General features: G+C 38.3%; 1 protein-coding gene across 2 annotated transcripts in view; it reads left to right on the top strand.

The window, feature by feature from the left end:
- fibcd1b (fibrinogen C domain containing 1b) overlaps window positions 1–18,250 on the top strand; it is a 177,350-nt gene that overhangs the window by 51,026 nt on the left and 108,074 nt on the right. Inside the window, exon 2 of one of the 2 annotated variants that reach the window (XM_004074532.5) lies at window positions 15,273–15,356. The exons of the other annotated variant lie outside the window; for it this stretch is intronic. Coding sequence (XP_004074580.1) covers window positions 15,273–15,356 — 84 coding nt within the window. The remainder of the gene's footprint in view (window positions 1–15,272; window positions 15,357–18,250) is intronic. 2 annotated transcript variants of the gene reach the window in all.

The following is an 18,250-nucleotide window of genomic DNA, read 5'->3' on the forward strand; positions in this document are numbered from 1 at the left end:
ATGCAGCTCTTTGTGGGTGTTTTTTTTCTTTCTTTAAAGTGTTTTATTTTTAGTGGGAAACTTTTGTTCATTTCAGTCCATGACCTTAAAAGACCAATTTCTACTACAACACAAATTCCCTTCAGGGAGAGAGTGAGCATGAAGCACTTGCCACCCAATAGTCCTCAACCACGAAATCCGTTTGCACCAAAGCACACACTGGTGCAAAAACATGAGAGAGTTCACACAGAAAAAGCGCGGCGAATCTCCACTCTAACTCCCACACACACATGCACACACATATCTACAGACAGAATGAGTCAAGCAGGCAAAAATCACGTTTGCATCTCACCGTCAGGTGCAAACAAAATCCTTGATCTCTGCACCAAACTGCTGTTGGGATTCGCAGTATCACCTGCCTGGCGGCACGGTCGCAAACCTGCACAATCAGACAGATGAGTACAGAAAAGCGGATGGAGGCATAATGACCAAAATAAAAACCCCAATGTGCTACTTGAGCTTCAACGTTATTCATTCTGCAAGGTAGCTGTACCATAAAGACACCAGTATCCCTATTGTGCATGTTTTATTTATGAGTTCCTGTATGGTTTGCACATGGAGCTGTATATGCAAAGTCATTCAGGAGAGGGGATCTACTCAGTTCTGCCTGTTGGAGGAAGTATCTGATTTCTTATCAGGTTTCGTTTAAAATAGCAAAGTTGTGGGGCAGCTGTCCACTTTGTTGTTTAATGATTTGTCACGATTTACACCTGCACTAACATGTATTTGTGTGCCGAGGCATTTTCAAGACTTGCTGCCTGCATGATTGGACCCATGCACTTGACAGTGCTTGCAATTGCAATCACAGCTGTAAGTGGTTGGCAGTTTAAAAAATGCAAAGCTGAAGAGAGAATTAAAAAAAAAATGAAAAAAAGTGATCCAAGGAGGCCTTGATTAGAATTATTTGTTATTTTTGGAACAAAAAAGAAAAAAATCAAATGGTAATCCTTTCTAATTCATGGAGGAATGTATTTGTTTTCCTCCTAAAAAACTAGATGTCCTCTTGTTTGTGTGTTTAAAAAGCCCACAACCATGGTCATAGTTCTGTTCTTCAGAACGCTCATAGTGCAGTAAAAATGTTTCTACTTTCACTAAAGTGGTGTTTCTGCATTTTTAATCCCCATTAGAATGCATCCCTGCAGGATGACTATGGTGCATGTGCACTTGTGCTCCTGAGTTTAATGGTTCTGATGTTTTATGCCATCATTACTCAAACCATACTTGACTTGCATCTTCAACATAAAAGTTTCATTGGAAGTCAAGACAAGTGAAGTGTATTTGTACTGGTTGATACCACATTTAGAGGTACATTAAAAAGATTCACAAATAAAGGAAGAAATTCTAGGAGGCAGTTTTGATTTGTGGAGGCAAGCTAACTAAAACGGAACTATTATTTTTGTTTTTTTGTGCTCTGTACCCCCTGCAGTAGTCCCTTGTTTATCGCTGGAGTTATGTTTTAAAAATAACCTGCAAAAACCGAAATCTCTGAAGTAGTCAACTTTATTTTTTTACAGTAAATATAGATGTTTTAAGGCAGTAAAACCCCTCACTACACACTTTATTCACATTTTTCAGACAGACATACTTATCTCTCTCGCTTAGACTCTCTACATTCAAATCTTAGTAGAAAAATGATGCCAGTATTATGGAATGAAAACAAAGATCTGCCTTGGATTAAAGATTTGTGGAAATTTGGCAAACTGAATACTTTCTGTTCAGGAGACACGGCCTGGTGGAGAATAATTATAAAGGTTCTACAGCCAATCAGGACACAGCAATGCAATGTGCTGTGAAAGAAACAGCAATACTGCAAAAGGTAAAATTATAGTGAGGGACTTCAGTAGGCTACACCCTCACCCATCCTTACTATTGACTCCTGTGTGTTTTCTCTCGTTTCCATCCAACTCAGAACCCAAAAGATGTCAAATAAACTATTGTTTGGAGGTTTTATATAAAGGAAGTTTATTTTATTTATATTTTTTTAAGGGTTTCATAAAAATATCCACCAGATCTACCCAAGCAGTTTTCAAAACGAGATGCCCTCTGTTTCAGGATTAGCATTGAATTTAGTATTCATCTTTTACTTTTTTAAATTTTCATGCAGAATTGTTGGATCCACAGCTCCTTTGTAAAAATCACTGGCCACAATTTCCCACAATCGCTTTATCCGTAGCTGCTCCCACGTGTAAAGAGCTTGCTGCTCCACTCCATGGCCTGAATAAGACGCCGACGTCTCCCTTGATAGATGAGGATGAACGATAGTGCAGTGACAGAAATCTGACTGTATCTGCTGTCAAATTAAAGTATTGTTCACATCAGTTGTTTTTGAATGACTTATCTCATCAGTTAGTTTGTGTTTACATGCATAATTTAATGGAAAAAGTGTAAATGCGAAATTGTGTTTACGACATTTGTAGAATTTCAATAAAGTTTTGCGCACTTGTGTAATGACAACACAGCTACTGTGGGCGACACATTTAACAAAAAAGAATACAAGAAATCGCATTGGCATATTTATTTTTGAAGAATATTTCTGTAGGATAGTGCAGAATATAAGTATTAGGTCCTACAAACAAACAATAATCCTCTTTATTCCTGTTACTTCTTCTTTAAGAAGCTCCTCTATCCTCATTCCCTTCATTACTGTAACTTGTTTGACTTGTTTGATTGCTGCGATGATTTTCTGTGAAACAGTGGCACTGGAGTTTTGAAATCTTAGGTTTAGATGTTTTTACTGATCTGTTCTTATCTGAGTGATTTCTTGAGTCCTGATTTGCCTTCATTGCAACAACCATAGGGTTGAAATTGTACTGCTTGAGCTCATCAATTGTCTGGATATTTAAGCTCAGAGTACAGATGATCTTTAAGAAGTATTCCATCTCTCCTTCTCTTCCAAGCTCTTCACCTGTACCTGAAAAATCTGTTCCCTCTCAGCTGAAGCTGTGTTTTGAGGCGAGCAATGTCCTGAGCCATTGCTTGGTGCATTTTCTCTCGTTCAGTTCTGAGATTGCTGCGTTTCCTCAAAAGTCTCAGTGTGAGCTCTGAGTTCCTTGTGAAGTGCTGAAAGAAAAATTCTTTACCTCAGTTTTCAGCTCAAGTTTGTTTTCTGAAAAATACCCGGGTGCCAAAAAAAGGCCAACCCAAGGTAAAGTTATGGCTTTGAGTCTAACCAGTGGGGTATGCCAGAAAGCATGTTTAAACTACCCTGACTTTAACCCTGAACTCTGGCCGAAATCCACCTGAACTTGCTTACTCTGGGTATGTCGGTTCCAAAACACCGGCTTTGAGTTAGCATAATCACGCTCGACTTGGTAACCTTGGGTTAATGCACGTGCACAGCAAGTACATAAAGACATTCTCAATGGATCACCGACATCCAGTATTCACCATGGCGAAAAAAAGAGAGCGCTTTACTTCAGTGAGACGGAGTCTGAGATAACAAGTAACAAGTAATTGAGTTGAATTTATTCAACCTAATTTCTTACGTTTACCCAACTCAATATTTTTTTTTCAACTCAAATTTATATATTTATCTAACTAAATGTCATGTTACTCCAATATAATTAAACGTTTTTCCATTTTAATTTATTGTACTTCTTGAACTTTCATAAATCTAAGTTTGAACCTGCAGATATTCTCATTTTTACAACAATAAAAAGAACGAAATAATATGGATTCGCAATATGAGATGTTTTTTCATTCACCATTTCTCTGACTTTAACATCCCTTTACTCAGCAATAGGGGTGCTAAATAAACTCATCCTCATCTCACTCATGGTGCAGAAAGAATTAAACATAACAGGACAAAATAACTAGACAATATACAGTAAAACAACTAAATACTTTTGGTCAAAAACATACTTAAACCCAAATCCATCCAGACAGGCAAAGGGAATGGCATCCCACAATTCCTTGCGGTGCCGATCTAACAGAAGCACCAAAGTTACACCTACTAAACAGAATTAATTGGAAAGAAAGTAAAATAACTGTCTGATAACTATGTGTTATTTTTAAGCTGAATTAACTAAAAAAATGATTTATCTTTACTGAAGCAAATAATTAAGTTTGATCAAAGTAAAAAAGTTTGTCTCTACAACATCCATATGTGGTCTTTTCACTCTATCACGGTGGAAAAAGTATTATCTGAGCTTCTTCATCCACTAAATCATCTTCAAATGGACACGCCATGCTTCTTCACCTCTCTGAAAACAAACTAACCTTCAACTAAACCTGCTCCAGACCAGGTTATGTTCAGAGCATGAGTTGCTATGGCAACTTGACCCTGAAACATACTTCCATTATTGCAACTGAAAGCTGAGGTTATCTGCTTCCTTAGCCTCAAACTTGCCGTGGTAGCTAGCATAACCTGCTTTCTGGAATACCCTCAGAAGTTCCCCGATCCGTTAAACCAAGTAAACATGCACAGGGGCGCCACAAAAAACTAGATGCTCATTCTAGTTTAAACTTCTGTTGACCACCTGTTCACTTATTTTGGGAAAACAAGTGCAGACACACATGACAAGTTAGTCCCAACAGAGAAGAACGAGGAGAGAGGTTCAGATGATGACGATGATGATAGAGAGAAAGAGAGACAATCAGCTGATGATGAATAGGGAGAAGAACAGAGTTACAGAGGAGAGGGCTGGAGCAAGGCATTACTCAGAAGATCCTTCTGAATGGCCTTCACCTCACAAATTTGGGGAATAATTGAGGCAAAACACAGTTGAAAATAGCTCCAAAAAATGTTCTGCTGGGTCATATCCATAATTAGATAAGATGTAAAGAGATTTATACAATAAAGGTGTTGTGTGGGTGTTTAGATAGCTTTAGGAGGCGTGGATGGGACGTTTTATTATGTGCATTTATATCTGTGTGTTTGAGTGTGTGTGGGTGGGTGGGGGCGTTTTTTAATATAGCCGCATACCCCTATGAAATTAGGTAGTTGTGCCCCTGAAGATGTACTTACAATCCACAAAATTGAGGTTTAATGAAATCAAAACAGTATGTCACCCAACATATTTGTAATGGATAATAAATTGAGCAAGAACCATCAAAAAGTATTTGACACCAGACTGTACATACATTCATTTATTGTTTAGAATCTGACTTTAATTGGAAGTTAAGAAAACTTCCAATTAACTACTCCTTACACCAGACTCCAGTTCCATGGAACCTTGTAATACTGATAAAGAAACAATTATTAAAAAAAAATACATAAAAGTTTATGATTTAGTCACTAAACACAGGACATTATAATTAAGTTGTTGCATATATATATATATATATATTTTTTTTTTTTTAAAACAAAAAATTATTGACTTTCAGTAGAGTCCATAAGAAGAGAGAAACACTTTTCTGTTAAAGTTAGGATGAAATGAGTCCTTTTTTAAAAAAAAGCTTCCCAAATAACCACACAGCCTGTTTATAGGGGCTGCAATGGCAGCTTTTTGCATGCCAGTCTGTAAGTATACATCTCAGGGACAGTGAGGAGGGGCCGGTTTGTTCACTAAGAGAGCTCCAAGGACAGGCGGTGAAGGGTGGAGCAGGTGATTTGTCTCCTAGGACTGAAGTCGTCCGCCACATCCCTGCAGCCCTCTCCTCCTGCTTCTGCACTCTACACGCTGTCTTATTTTGAAGGTGAAGTGCATTTCTCTTTGGGTTTGCATGCATGCATTTTAGCTGACGCAGGTTATTGTGTTTCACAGATTTACAGTGTTTTTTTTCAGCATTGGGTAGGACAACTCTTATATTTAGAGGGCAGTCGGACTGACATCCAAATACGTTTTTCTCGTTAAGCGAGTAGACTAAATCCACTTGTCTGCTTTTCATTGAAGCCCGTAAAAATTTTAGATCTTACTTTTTGACATACATGCTTTCTTACAAGCAGGAGTTTTAAAAGAAGTACTACTGCTTTCAAATTACAGGAAGGAGACCCAACAAGTTGTAATTTATAATTTTTGTAATTTTAACACATTTTATTCCAATCTGCACCTCTGAAGTGACTGCCTGTTCCAGCTGCAACATGTTTGGATGCATTTGGCTGCATGATTAAACCAGACACGAGTTCTGAAAAGGTCCTTAAAAAATAGGCTCTGTCTTTTCATTGATCAACTCATTTTTATACACAGTGTTCTCGTTTATCACAGGGGTTACGTCCTAGAAATGACCAGTGAGAGATGGAATCCGCAAAGTAGGATTAGAGATGCTCCAATGGAGGAAAACCCATAATTAAACACTTTGTAAATTTTTTTCAAACAGTCATGAACATTTTCACATTTTTCAATAAACTCTCAAAGGTTGAAACTTTCATAGAAAAAATAGGTTTGGTTTTATAAGTGGAAACCAAAAATTTGCTTGTGATCAAGACTTCAAGTAAATTTGGAAAAAACTTTTTTTTTTTTTTTTTTTAAACAGGAAGTCTCTTGAGACAGTTTTGCAAACTCAACTAATTTATCTAACTTTTGACTAGGCCCCATATTATTTTTTTCAAATTTGTAGCCAACTCAGAAGGGACCAATCCTGCAGTTCTTCAAGTGACCACTAGAGTATTGTTTCATAAAGGAGCTTTTTGTTTTACTTCAATAATAAATAAATACAAAGTCTGATCTGTATGTCATGATCTAGTGTGCTGCCTTTGCATGAGCTCCTTTTTTTGAATATTGAAATATTAATAATGGATATAGGTTGGTTTTTTTTGTTTTGTTTTTTGGTATTTGGTAGTGAGATGGACCCAACAAAACATCCTCCTTACTTTGTCCCGGTTGCCCGTTTTCAGCACAGCATGAACAGCGTAGTTGGGCGTGGTTGACTAAACTCCTCTCAATATGGCTGCGGCATGTCAGACGTGATATTCACCATTCAGAATTCAACGAATGAGGTCAGAGAATATTAGTCCATGTATGTCTGTGTGATTGACATAAAAATCACACTTTGATCGGTTTAAAACAACTCTTTAGGGACCTCTTGTTTAAAATCTATAGTTGATTTTCTGTCAAATTTCTGTGTATGTGAGTGGTTAGTGAGTCTGTGTACAGCTCTGTGGTTGGAATGGTGACATGTCCCCCATCTGTCAGCCTGTGATGGTTTGGATAGGCCCTAGCAGAAAAAAGCTCCTGGAGAAAATGAGAGTGAATGAGTAACTGTCAGTGTTGTATATGGGCACAAATGGCCTCTGAAATTTTGATACCAGAGAGCTCATGAGCCTGAAACATGAGGCACACAGAGGGAAAGAAGCTCAGCATTCTGGTTAGAACATCAATACTCAAGTGTGCTTTTGCTAAGTAGCTGTTTGCAGCTGTGATACTGAGCATTTCAAAAAGCATGGTATCAAATTCAAAAGATCGTTTTTAGCTTCAAATGTCTGCACTGGATTTAGTTTGGCAAATTTCATAGGACAATTCTGTCATCTTATTGAGCCAATTCAATCACAGGTAATTTATAAAGAAGAAAATGTGAATTACAATTTTTTTTCAAGTGTCACTGATTATCTTTGGTCTATTTTTAAAGTGTTCCCAAAGAGCGTTTAATTATCCTTATTGTATTTTTTAGGGAAAATGAAAAACTTGTAGTCTGCTGCAGAGGAGCAGTAGTTCAGAAATTTGCCTCTGAGTGGTGCTTCATTATCTCGTCCCTACTCCCCATCCATCTGTTTACACTCTCTCCCACTAGTTTACAGCCCCTCGCACCACCAACCAACCAACCACTACTGCTGAGCAAAATCTGAGCTATTCGGAAGTACAGTTTTGAGCCAGAGGCCAGCTCGAATGAGGAAAGTGAAGATGTTAATGGAGCTAGTCGTTTACAATTGGATGCATCAGAATGGATCTGAGCAGGGAGTGTGTGACTTGCCAATGTAGGTCCTATGTTGCACCCACAAAGCTTTTTACAACATTTTACAACAAGGTGTTCTTTTGTCTTCTCCCGATTACCAAAATATTGAGATAAGAAATACTCAGAAATGCAATCTAGAGGTTAATTTTCTTTAAATATGTCCTCCCTCATGAGAAAAATGTCACAAGAACACAATAAAAACAATAAAAATGTGATTTTCCTCAGGTCTTTAATACCTTTAATTAAGCCATGTCCTGATTTCTATTTTAAGAGCTAATTCTTATTTTTAAAATGACCTATTTCACCTGGAAATGCAGAATAATTAGCTTTACTCTTTGTTTCTTTACAAATCTCCACCAACATCTATGTTTTTATGCATTAAAAAGACTGAATGACTCATATTTGAATAGTAAGCCTGTGGAAAGGCAGTTATCTGGAAGTGAGAAGTTCTGTCTCAGTCCTGTTAGTTAAGTTAATCAAAAGAAACTTGAATTCAAAGCAGATTTTCTATTGAGCTTTAAAAAATGGCATTTTAATTGAATGCTGTTGTTAAGATGTATATTTTTTTTTCTGAAACTATTGTATTCTAAAATTCACACTGCCTTCTTAACCAGTTCTCCTGTTTTCGGTCTGTTTGTCTGTGACGATTACAATTTACAGTTTTAGAAGATGTCTGAAGCACCTCTGAGCTGAATGCTTCCAGCCTGCTTCATAACAACATATCCCTGTGCACTTTATTCTCCTTTGTGAAGTCATTTTTTCCCATTCTTTGTCCTCTCCTCCGTGATCCTGTCAGTCTGAGTTCTCTCATTTAGCAGTCTGCAAGCCCTGCTAAATGATTAGTAAGCTCACAATATATGCAAAGCCTCTTCCACTCAATCAGCAGCTTAGTGAGCAGAAGGCTTAAGCACACCTTTGCTAAAGCCCCTGTCAAACACATTCTTGCGAAGGTTTTTCGGCAAAGTGAGCTAACGCAGTGGATCCTGAAAAAAACAACCAACCAAACGACCCAAATACTCCTAGAATACGCTGGAATCTTCGCCGGAAAGATTTGGACGTACTCAAAAAGCAGGCACGTTCAGGGAAGGTATAAGCCCTTCTTGTCTTTTCATGTGCGTTTCATCAATCAGGATTTTGTGTGTAAGGTCCAACAAATATAAAGCAACATATTCTATTAGGTTGTAAATCCTCTCTGTTGGTGGAGCTTGAGGAGTCAGATTAGGACCAGACGAACACAACAGAGCAGTTGCATCTGCATCAGCTTGACTCCCAGCAAGAAGCCGCATGTTTATTGTTGTTTCATTGTGATGCATGTGTGTATGCCTGTGTGCACAGGCAGGGAAGAAGCCCAACATGAGCATTAGCAGACAAGGGGATAAGCAAACTAAAGCTCTGATACATGCTGCTCTGTGTAATGGGAAAGGAGAGCATCAGGAATCTGAGTGGGTTGCAGCTGCAGCACACAACCTTTGTTGTGTGTGTGCGTGAGTTCACCTGCGATTGTGTGAATGCTCTCCATGTTTTTCCTTCTTTCTAGAGTAAGACGATGCTTTAGAGCCCATGTGTGTGATTTTGCAGACATTCATTTGAAAGAAAAGACAGGACGATGCTGCATTCACAAGCTTTTAAATGTGAATCTGTAGATTTTACCGTGCAGATGACTTTGTTCGTTTTCTGAAGAGTCTTTGTTTATTTAGCTCTGTAGATCCTCTGTGTACTGCAAGCTCAGACAGCTGCAATGTTTTAGGCAGAGCACACATAGATTTCTATCACTGACCCTAAGGCTGCTCATTAGAATTCAGCCCACCTCTCGCATCTCCCCTTCCCTTCACCCACCAACCTCCGCTATGCCTTAACATTTTTCTCTGCTGCATTCCTTCTTTTTATTTTTTTTCTTTCCCTCCTGCGTCGAAGTCGTTGCAAGAAAATGCCGAGAGGGAAAGGGTGAATCATTGGTCAGCTATGATAACAATTAAACTGTTTATATATGCAGCAGCTTAAACTCATGGAGAACCACTCGAGCGAGGAAAAGGGACACCAATGGAACAGCTGTAAACAGCTGGATCTCCTCTTACACAAGTGATGTCTGATTGTCTTACAGAACAGACCAAAAGTTTGGACACACCTTCTCATTCAAAGAGTTTTCTTTATTTTTATGACAGTGAAAATTAGAGAAAAGTAGAGTCACACTGAAGGCATCAAAACTATGAATTAACACGTGGAATTCTTTACATAATAAAAAAGTGTGAAACAACTGAAAATATGTCATATTGTAGGTTCTTAGTGCACCTTTTGCTTTGATTACTGCTTTGCACACTCTTGGCATTCTCTTGATGAGCTTCAAGAGGTAGTCACCTGAAATGTTTTTCACTTCACAGCTGTCAGTTGTTTCACACTTTTTTGTCATGTATACAATTCCACATGTGTTAATTCATAGTTTTGATGCCTTCAATGTGACTCTACAATTTTCATAGTCATGAAAATAAAGAAAACTCTTTGAATGAGAAGGTATGTCCAAACCTTTGGTCTGTACTGTACATGATGATGGAGGACGTTTAGCAGGACTCACATTTAACTATAAATTTGATTATTTTAGATTAAACTCAAGAGTGTATTCATGAACGTGTAGAGTTTTTCTTCTGTCTTTAATGTTTTCTGTGACTGGTATAAAAAAACAGCACTAATTAGCGTTTAGCTACGTTCACACATCCAGTTTTACATTGATGCTAAAATTAATTTGCTTAGGTGAATTTGATGATTAACCGCCGTTTTTGCTTATTTTATTTTATAAGAAGCTTTTTACTTTTTACACTCTGAATTTTACCATCACTTTTCTTAAATTCATCACAATATGGTGGGCTTTGTTTTTAAAAGAGGCAGGGTTCAGAGATAATCACTAAGCAGCTCTACAGCCCTTTTTAAAGTCTTGTTAAGACCCATACAATTACTGCTTGGCTTTATCTAAGCTGTGCTTATTATTCCCCTGTTGATTGTTTTTACCATAAGAAGGGAATCCCTACAACATAGCAAAAAAATGTGATAAATTGGTCAAAAAGGATTATAGAAGTGGCGGTGGCTTAGAGTTAAATAGAGAACATTTCACAGTTATATAGTATATTTTGCAGTTACAGTGAGCAGTCAGCTGTTAAAATGAGTAATTATTAAATTCTGCAAAACCAAATTTCATACAGAATATACCATTATTTTACAAAAAAAACCAAAAAAACCATGATCATTACCTTTTTACAAAAAATATCACTATTACGGGTACAAGTATTTTAATTACAATGTCACTAAATGACAAAGCTATGGGTGGATTGATAAACATAAAAGGGTCTGATAGTAGTTTATGTCCTAGAAATACACAAAACAAGTTTATATAAAAGATTCCTGGAATTATTAACCAACTTTGAAAAAATAGCTTTAATTTTTTTTTTCTCTTATAATTTTTTTTAAAGACCCACTCTGAGGAAAATTGTGTTTTCTCTTGTTTTTGACATGTTTTGTGGCATTTTTCTGATGATGAATGACATACATTGACAAAATTGAGGTTAAAATAGCATTTCTATCTTTCTTTATTCAAATTGCTGTAAACAAGAAGCGGATGAAAGAGTGCCATTGAAAAAGAGCATATTTGTGTTGTGGAAAATGCAGTGCTTGGGCCACATGCTCCCCGCTCCTCTCCATTCGGATGCATCAACTTGCAGGCGACTAGATCCATGTACGTCTTTGTTTCGCTCGTGTGTGCTGGCAACTGGCTCGCCATTTTTGTTGCACCGTAAGTGTTAAAAGACCACTGGCAACACTTTTACAATAGATTAAAAGATGATTGGGTGAGTTTTTAAGATATTTGTTGCAGAGCTAAGATGGTCTCTAACAAAATGTTTTCACATACATGGAATAATTCGAATGTGATGCAATCACCTTAAGAAAGGACACATCACTTTCATATAGTTTCACACCTTATTAGACAATGAATCCCTAATGCTTTGCATTGAATGCTGTACATTTTTAGGGTTGATAGAACAAAGAAAAAGCGAAGGCTCTGAAACTGTAACCTTTAACCACTGACAGAGGAATAAAGCTGATGAGTCACACAGTGACGTTATGGGAAGTGGTAGAAGCTCGGCTGAGGTCAGAAGTGAGCATTTGCAAGTAGCATTATTGTTTCTTGGTAAGAAAGAAGACCAAAGATGCAATACTTGCCTTAGGGAAGCTTCTGGAAAAGTACAGAGGAGGTCAGAAGGAGCTGCATTGTGTATTTGTAGATCTTTAAATTGTCTGCGACAGGATACAGAGAAAGGAGCTGTGGTTTGGATGAGGAAGTCTGGAGTCGCTGAAAAATAGTTGAGCAGGAGATGTGTGACAGTGGTGAAATGTGCTGGGAGTATGACAGAAGAGTTCAAGGTGGAGGTGGCACTACATCAAGGATCAGCTTTGAGCTCCTTACTGTTTGCTGTGGTGATGGAGAGAATGGGAGATGAAGTTAGACATGAATCTCTGTGGACTATGAAGTTTTCAGATGACTTTGTGAGAGCAGGGAGCAGATGGAGGAACATTTAGAGAAGTAGAGAAGAGTAATGAAGGTCAGGTGCAGCAATACAGAGTTTCTGTGTAAATGAGAGGGACTCGAGTGGAACAGTGAAGTTACAGGGAGCAGAGGGGAAGAAAGAGGACCTGAAGACCTTAGGGTCAACAGTCCAGAGCAATGGAGTGTGGGAAAGAGATGAAGAGACAAATAAGCCAGAGTAAGATGGTTTTGGGCATGTTCAGAGGGACAGTGATTGTGGTTGGTAAAAGGGTGCTGAGGTTAGAGCTGCCAGGAAAAACAGGAAAAAAAAAGCTTAGAGAAAGATCAAAGTGGAGTTTCATGGCTGTAGTGAGGGAGGAAATATGGGTGGTTGATGTGAGGGAGGAGGGGGTAGAAGATAGGTTGAGATGGAAGCATTGTGATTAACTGTGGTGATCCCTAAAAAGAGCAGCTGAATGACAAAAATAAAACCTCTTTTTTAATCAAGTTGATGCATAAACTATTTTAACAATTTAACACCAGAGCTTTAGCTGCAGTTTTTACATGTTTTCGACTGCGGTAAGTCATCAACCATTGTTGAACTTACCGTAATTCCATGCGCCATTATGTACAGTAACATTTGCAACTATCCCCTTTATTAGGCACACCTTGCTAGTACTGGGTTAGCCCCCCTTTTGTCTTCATAACTGCCTTAATGCTTGATGGTGTAGATTCAACAAGGTACTGGAAACATTCCTCAGAGAGTTTGGTCTATATTGACATGATGGCATCATGCAGCAACTGTTTGTCAGCTACACATCCAAGAAGCCAACCTCCTGTTCCACGGCATCCCAAAGGTGCTCTATTGGGTTGAGATCTGGTGGATGTGGAGGCCATTTGTTGTCCAGTGAACTAATGTTTGTGTTCAAGAAACCAGTTTGAGATTATTCCAGTTTCATGACATGACATGACATGTTATCCTGCTAAAAGTAGCCATCAGAAGATGGGTACACTGTGGTCATAAAGGGATGGACATGGTCAACAAAAATACTCAGATAGGCTGTGGTGTTGTAACAATGCTCAATTGGTACTAAGGGGGCCAAAGTGTTCCAGAAAAATATCTTCCACACCATGACACCACCATCACCAGCCTGAACTGTTGATACAGGGCAGGATGGATCCATGCTTCCACAAATTTGTTGCCAAATTCTGACCCTACCAATCCTAATGTGGCAGCAGAAATGGAGAAATGAAACCAGACAGTGTTTTTCTAATCTTCTTTTCGCCAGTGTTGGTTAGCCTGTGTGAATTGTAACCGCAGTTTCCTGTTCTTAGCTGACAAGAGTGGCACCTGTTGTGGTCTTCTGCTGCTGTAGCCTATATGCCTCAAGGTTGGACGTGTTGTGTGTTCAGACAGGCTCTTTTGCAGACCTTGGTTATAACCAGCGGTTATTTGCGCTACCGTTGCTTTTCTATTAGCTGGAACCAGTCTGCTTATTTTCCTCTGACTTCTGTCATCGACAAGGCATTTCCGCCCACAGAACTGCTGCTCACTGGATATTTTCTCTTTTATGGACCATTGTCAGTAAACCCTAGAGAGGGTTGTCGGTGAAAATCCCTGTAGATCAGCAGTTTCTGAAACACTCAGACCAGCCCGTCTGGCACCAACAACCATCCCAAGTTCAAAGACCCTTCAATCACTTGTCTGCCCCATTCTGATGCTCAATTTGAACTGCGGCAGATCTTCTTGACCATATCTACATGCATAAATGCATTGAGTTGCTGCCATGTAATTGGCTGATTAGAAATTTGCATTGACGAGCATTTGAACAGTTGTGTCCAATAAAGCGGTAGGTGAGTGTACGTTAATAATGTCTTGGGGATCAGTGTAAAGCTGATTTAAAAAGCAGGTTTTCTCCACATCAAGTTTCAGCGTATTCATGTTGATTGTCTGAACGGTCGAAGAGTTACGGTATGTCAAGGAGCGTGTGTTAATTGCGTCCCTGGTGACATCTCTGATGTTAAAGGGGGTGGAGAGACAATCTTGGGGGATGTTTTGACTGGCTTAAAATATGTAGCAAGAGCACAAAGTTTTAGTAGCTTCCAAGTATAACTAGCTTGAAAAGAAAAACACATTCTATTACATTAATTGCTAATGTTTATCCATGGCTTCTTGTAGACAGTTGTGTGTAGTGTGTTTCAGTGTTTGTGTTATTGTCCCTGGCTAATTGAGCAATTCCACAGAGTGAGGAGAAGTGTTTAAGGTCACGGAACGAGCTGCTAACTTGGTGCAGTTAGAAAGCTGCTGCTTTCAAAATTACTCTGCTTTTATCTGTGCTAAAGCCAGAACTTCTTAGTCAAATGCACATGCAAACACAAATTGGCTCATATAGTGGAGTCTTTATTGTTCAGATATTGCATGCAAACACCCACATTAACTTGCATGAGTTAACTCTTGCTTGCACATCCCTCACCCTCAGCCACAGTTAAAAACACTCCTCTTTTTTTCCACATAATAGAGGATATTTTTCAGTTGGGTATTGCAAAGCAATTTCTCGTAAAATGGGTTTAGCTTGTCATAAGCTATTGAATTTACTGATTGGTGATGTAAACGTCTCTCCAAATCTGTCTTTGTCAGTGTGTATTTTTGAGCGTAGGAGGATATTGTTTATCAGTTTGAGTACCATTTATCTCCCAACAATGATCTGGTATTAAACATGAGTGTTTGGCTTGCAAAATGCATGCAGTGATTTCATTTTTTCAGATCCAAAACCAATGTCCACCGTGTATGTATTTGTGCATGACAGAGTTTGTGCGCATGTGCTTGCATGCTTGATTGCACATGTGACTTGAACAAACTCCAACGCTGGTGGCCCTTGTCTGTTTGTTGCAGACGTTCTGTGAATGTGTGCCCAGCTCCTCCCAACTCAAACACCGCTGGTCAGACTCAGAAACTACCAGGGAGACTCCGGCCAAGGTAAGGCCCAGTCTCCACAACATCCATGTGCATGCGTATTAGTAAAACTCAGGTTATGGCATTTGAAGCTCTGCATTCCTTATAGGTTAAAGTGATGCTGCATCTGTTTTGCCTTACCAAAAAACTATTCTAAAAAGGTAGTTTTGATTGATTGATTGATTGATTGATTGATTGATTGATTGATTGACACCCCTGCTTTAAATCAATCAATCAATCAATCAAACTCATTTTGGTTCGGGGGCCACATTTAACCCGTCTGATCTCAAGTGGGCCGGACCAGTAACATAAAAGCAAAATAACAGCTTTGTTTTAGTTTTGTACTCAGTTGGAAAAAATGCCTCAATCAACATAGTTGCCTAATCACTTGGGGCCAATGGATCTCAAATAAAATTAATTTCAATTAAAGAAAGTTGGTCTATTTAATTTTATACAGACTGAATATTTTACATCTGACACTGAAGCAATCCAAAAACTTTTCTTTATGGTAAGTCTCTTAGTGGTGCTGAATGTCACATTCTTTGAGCACTGCGATGTTGATGACATACAAAGCATTTGGGTTTTGCATTCAGCTTCGTGAAAGAAAGAAAAAACTCTGTCCATTTTTCCTGGAAGGCTCTTCACTCCACTTCACGTTTGACAACATTTTGGTCATTAGGGTGTCGCTAATGATCATCCTTATAGCAAGATTACAGCGGTAAGGCTCATAGGGAAACAAGGTGCATCCTACCCAGACGCAGAGCTGCTAGGTTACGCTTTTGGCACGTGCAGAGATATGCTGTTTCAACTGTTTTTCCTTTACTTTGCTCCCCCTAGTGGCGGAATTGCACATTTCGGTTATTTCTTTAAAAAATCATAGCTCGCCACAGGAATGGACTAGAAACTTGCTTTCTTTTTTAATCATTCTTATGTTTTTTACTCTTCATGTGTGGGCCAGAGTAAACCACCTGGCGGGCCGGACAAGGCCCGCGGGCCGTATGCTTGACACCCCTGATTTAAAGCATTGTAGTTCAAACAGAAATCAGTCAATTCATTCTGCGGTTCCCAGTGGTTACTTTTTAAAGTTAAAAGCAACATAAAAAATATTGAGGTTTTTCAAAACAAAAAGCAACCTATTTAAGCTGATGTTTGCTTCATTCAAACAGACATAGAGTTCAGATATATCAAATTCATTACAGAAAAGAGGAAATGCATAAATAAAAAAACAGTTTAGTTTTTTTTTTATACAGTGATCATGAACTACATTAAAATCATGTAAAGCTTGATTTATTGCTTGAAACTTGCACAGTGTCAACTTTTCAGCAAAACAGATAAGAAAGATCATAACATATAGTTTTCATAAAGACCTTTAATGCATATTTTCTCTTGTACTTAGAAATGTGTAAAAAAAACTGAAGTCTGTTATGGTCAAAGTTCATAAACCATTTGTAAAATATATTCAAATACATTAGGATTTTTTAGCACACACTCATTAAACTGATAAGAAGAATAGTCAGACCGTTAAAAATGTTAACAAAAACACCAATTCATGAGAGTCAAACATGGCTGTGGTAGTGTGACGATCTGGGCCTGCCTGTAACTTCGCAACCCGACAGATTCTGTGAATCTTGTGCCAATAAATATGCTTGACAGGAAAGTTAATCTACAGCGACCTCAGACACAAGAATTTAAAACAGTGGTCCCAAACCACAGGGCCGCGGACCGGTACCGGTCCATGGATCAATCGGCACCAGGCCGCAGAAAAAATAGGTATTAATACCTGTTTATCAAAAATTTAGCAACAAGGGAAAAAGGGCTGGAATTTTTTAATCAGGGATCAGGGACGGGCACATTTCTGCTTGTTTTCTAACATACCCCTCTCTGCCACGTCCTAATTGGCTGGTCACGCCTGATCAAGGTAATCAGCCATGAGTAGGGCATGGATATCAGGAAATCATGGAGACAAACTGGCCCTTGAGCTCTTGAGCCCCGGAGTTGCCTACCCCTGCTTTGGATTGTGGCTGAAGTCTTCCTTCGAGATGGAATTTAAAGATCAGCTACATGGCAGCAGCTCCTCACTAATCATCCACATTAAGAGGATTTGGTTGAGGTGGTTTGAACATCTGGAGAAAATGATGGCTTTCTGTTGAGGCATTAACAGCGTGTCTAACCAGCAGGGGGCACTGTTTTGGGCCCTATTAATGCTCAGATGATTTATCTTTCTGAGAAAACCTTGTTGTCCTCTCAGAACAGCTGAAAGTTGTTTCTGGGAAAATAATGGTCAACTTGACAGACAATAGACTGATGGATGCAGGCATTTTTAAAGTTGGACTCTTGAAAGGTTGTTTACAAAAGACTATACTCATCTTAAAGAAGTACTTTCCTTAAAAATTAAAGCCTCAGTAGTAGAAATATGATACAGAATTGAACCTGCTAAACTTATGGGCTACTTTCTTTTCTTTCTTGACTCCACATTTTTTCTCATCTCTTTTTTTTCCTGATAGCTGTCTTTCGGTAAACCGAGGTTCTCCTTTACAACACTGTCTTTTCATCGAAATCCTGCTGTAGACGCAGTATCTTGTTTTACTTTATTCTTGTAAAATCTGCACTTTTTTCTCCTCATGCTATGCCTTTGTTCTCTTAAACTTATTATTTTTTAAATGTAATGACTTTATCCTTTTACAAATGTTTCTTATATTTTTACATGTTTGCTCTCGTAATTCTTTCTTTTTTACTATTTTCTGATATTTTTACCACTATTTTCTCGTAAAATTAAGACCTTGTTCTCATAATTTTACAACTTTTTTTTTATATTTTTAAACTTTTTTTTCACAATGTTATGACTAAATTCTCATGCATTTGCAACTTTTAAATTTTTTGCTTTTTGTTCTTATAGTTTCAAGACATCATTGCCATAA

This window comes from Oryzias latipes, chromosome 12 (assembly GCF_053564925.1).
Source record: "Oryzias latipes strain Hd-rR chromosome 12, Olatipes_Hd-rR_3.1".
In the NCBI taxonomy this organism is placed as follows: domain Eukaryota; kingdom Metazoa; phylum Chordata; class Actinopteri; order Beloniformes; family Adrianichthyidae; genus Oryzias; species Oryzias latipes.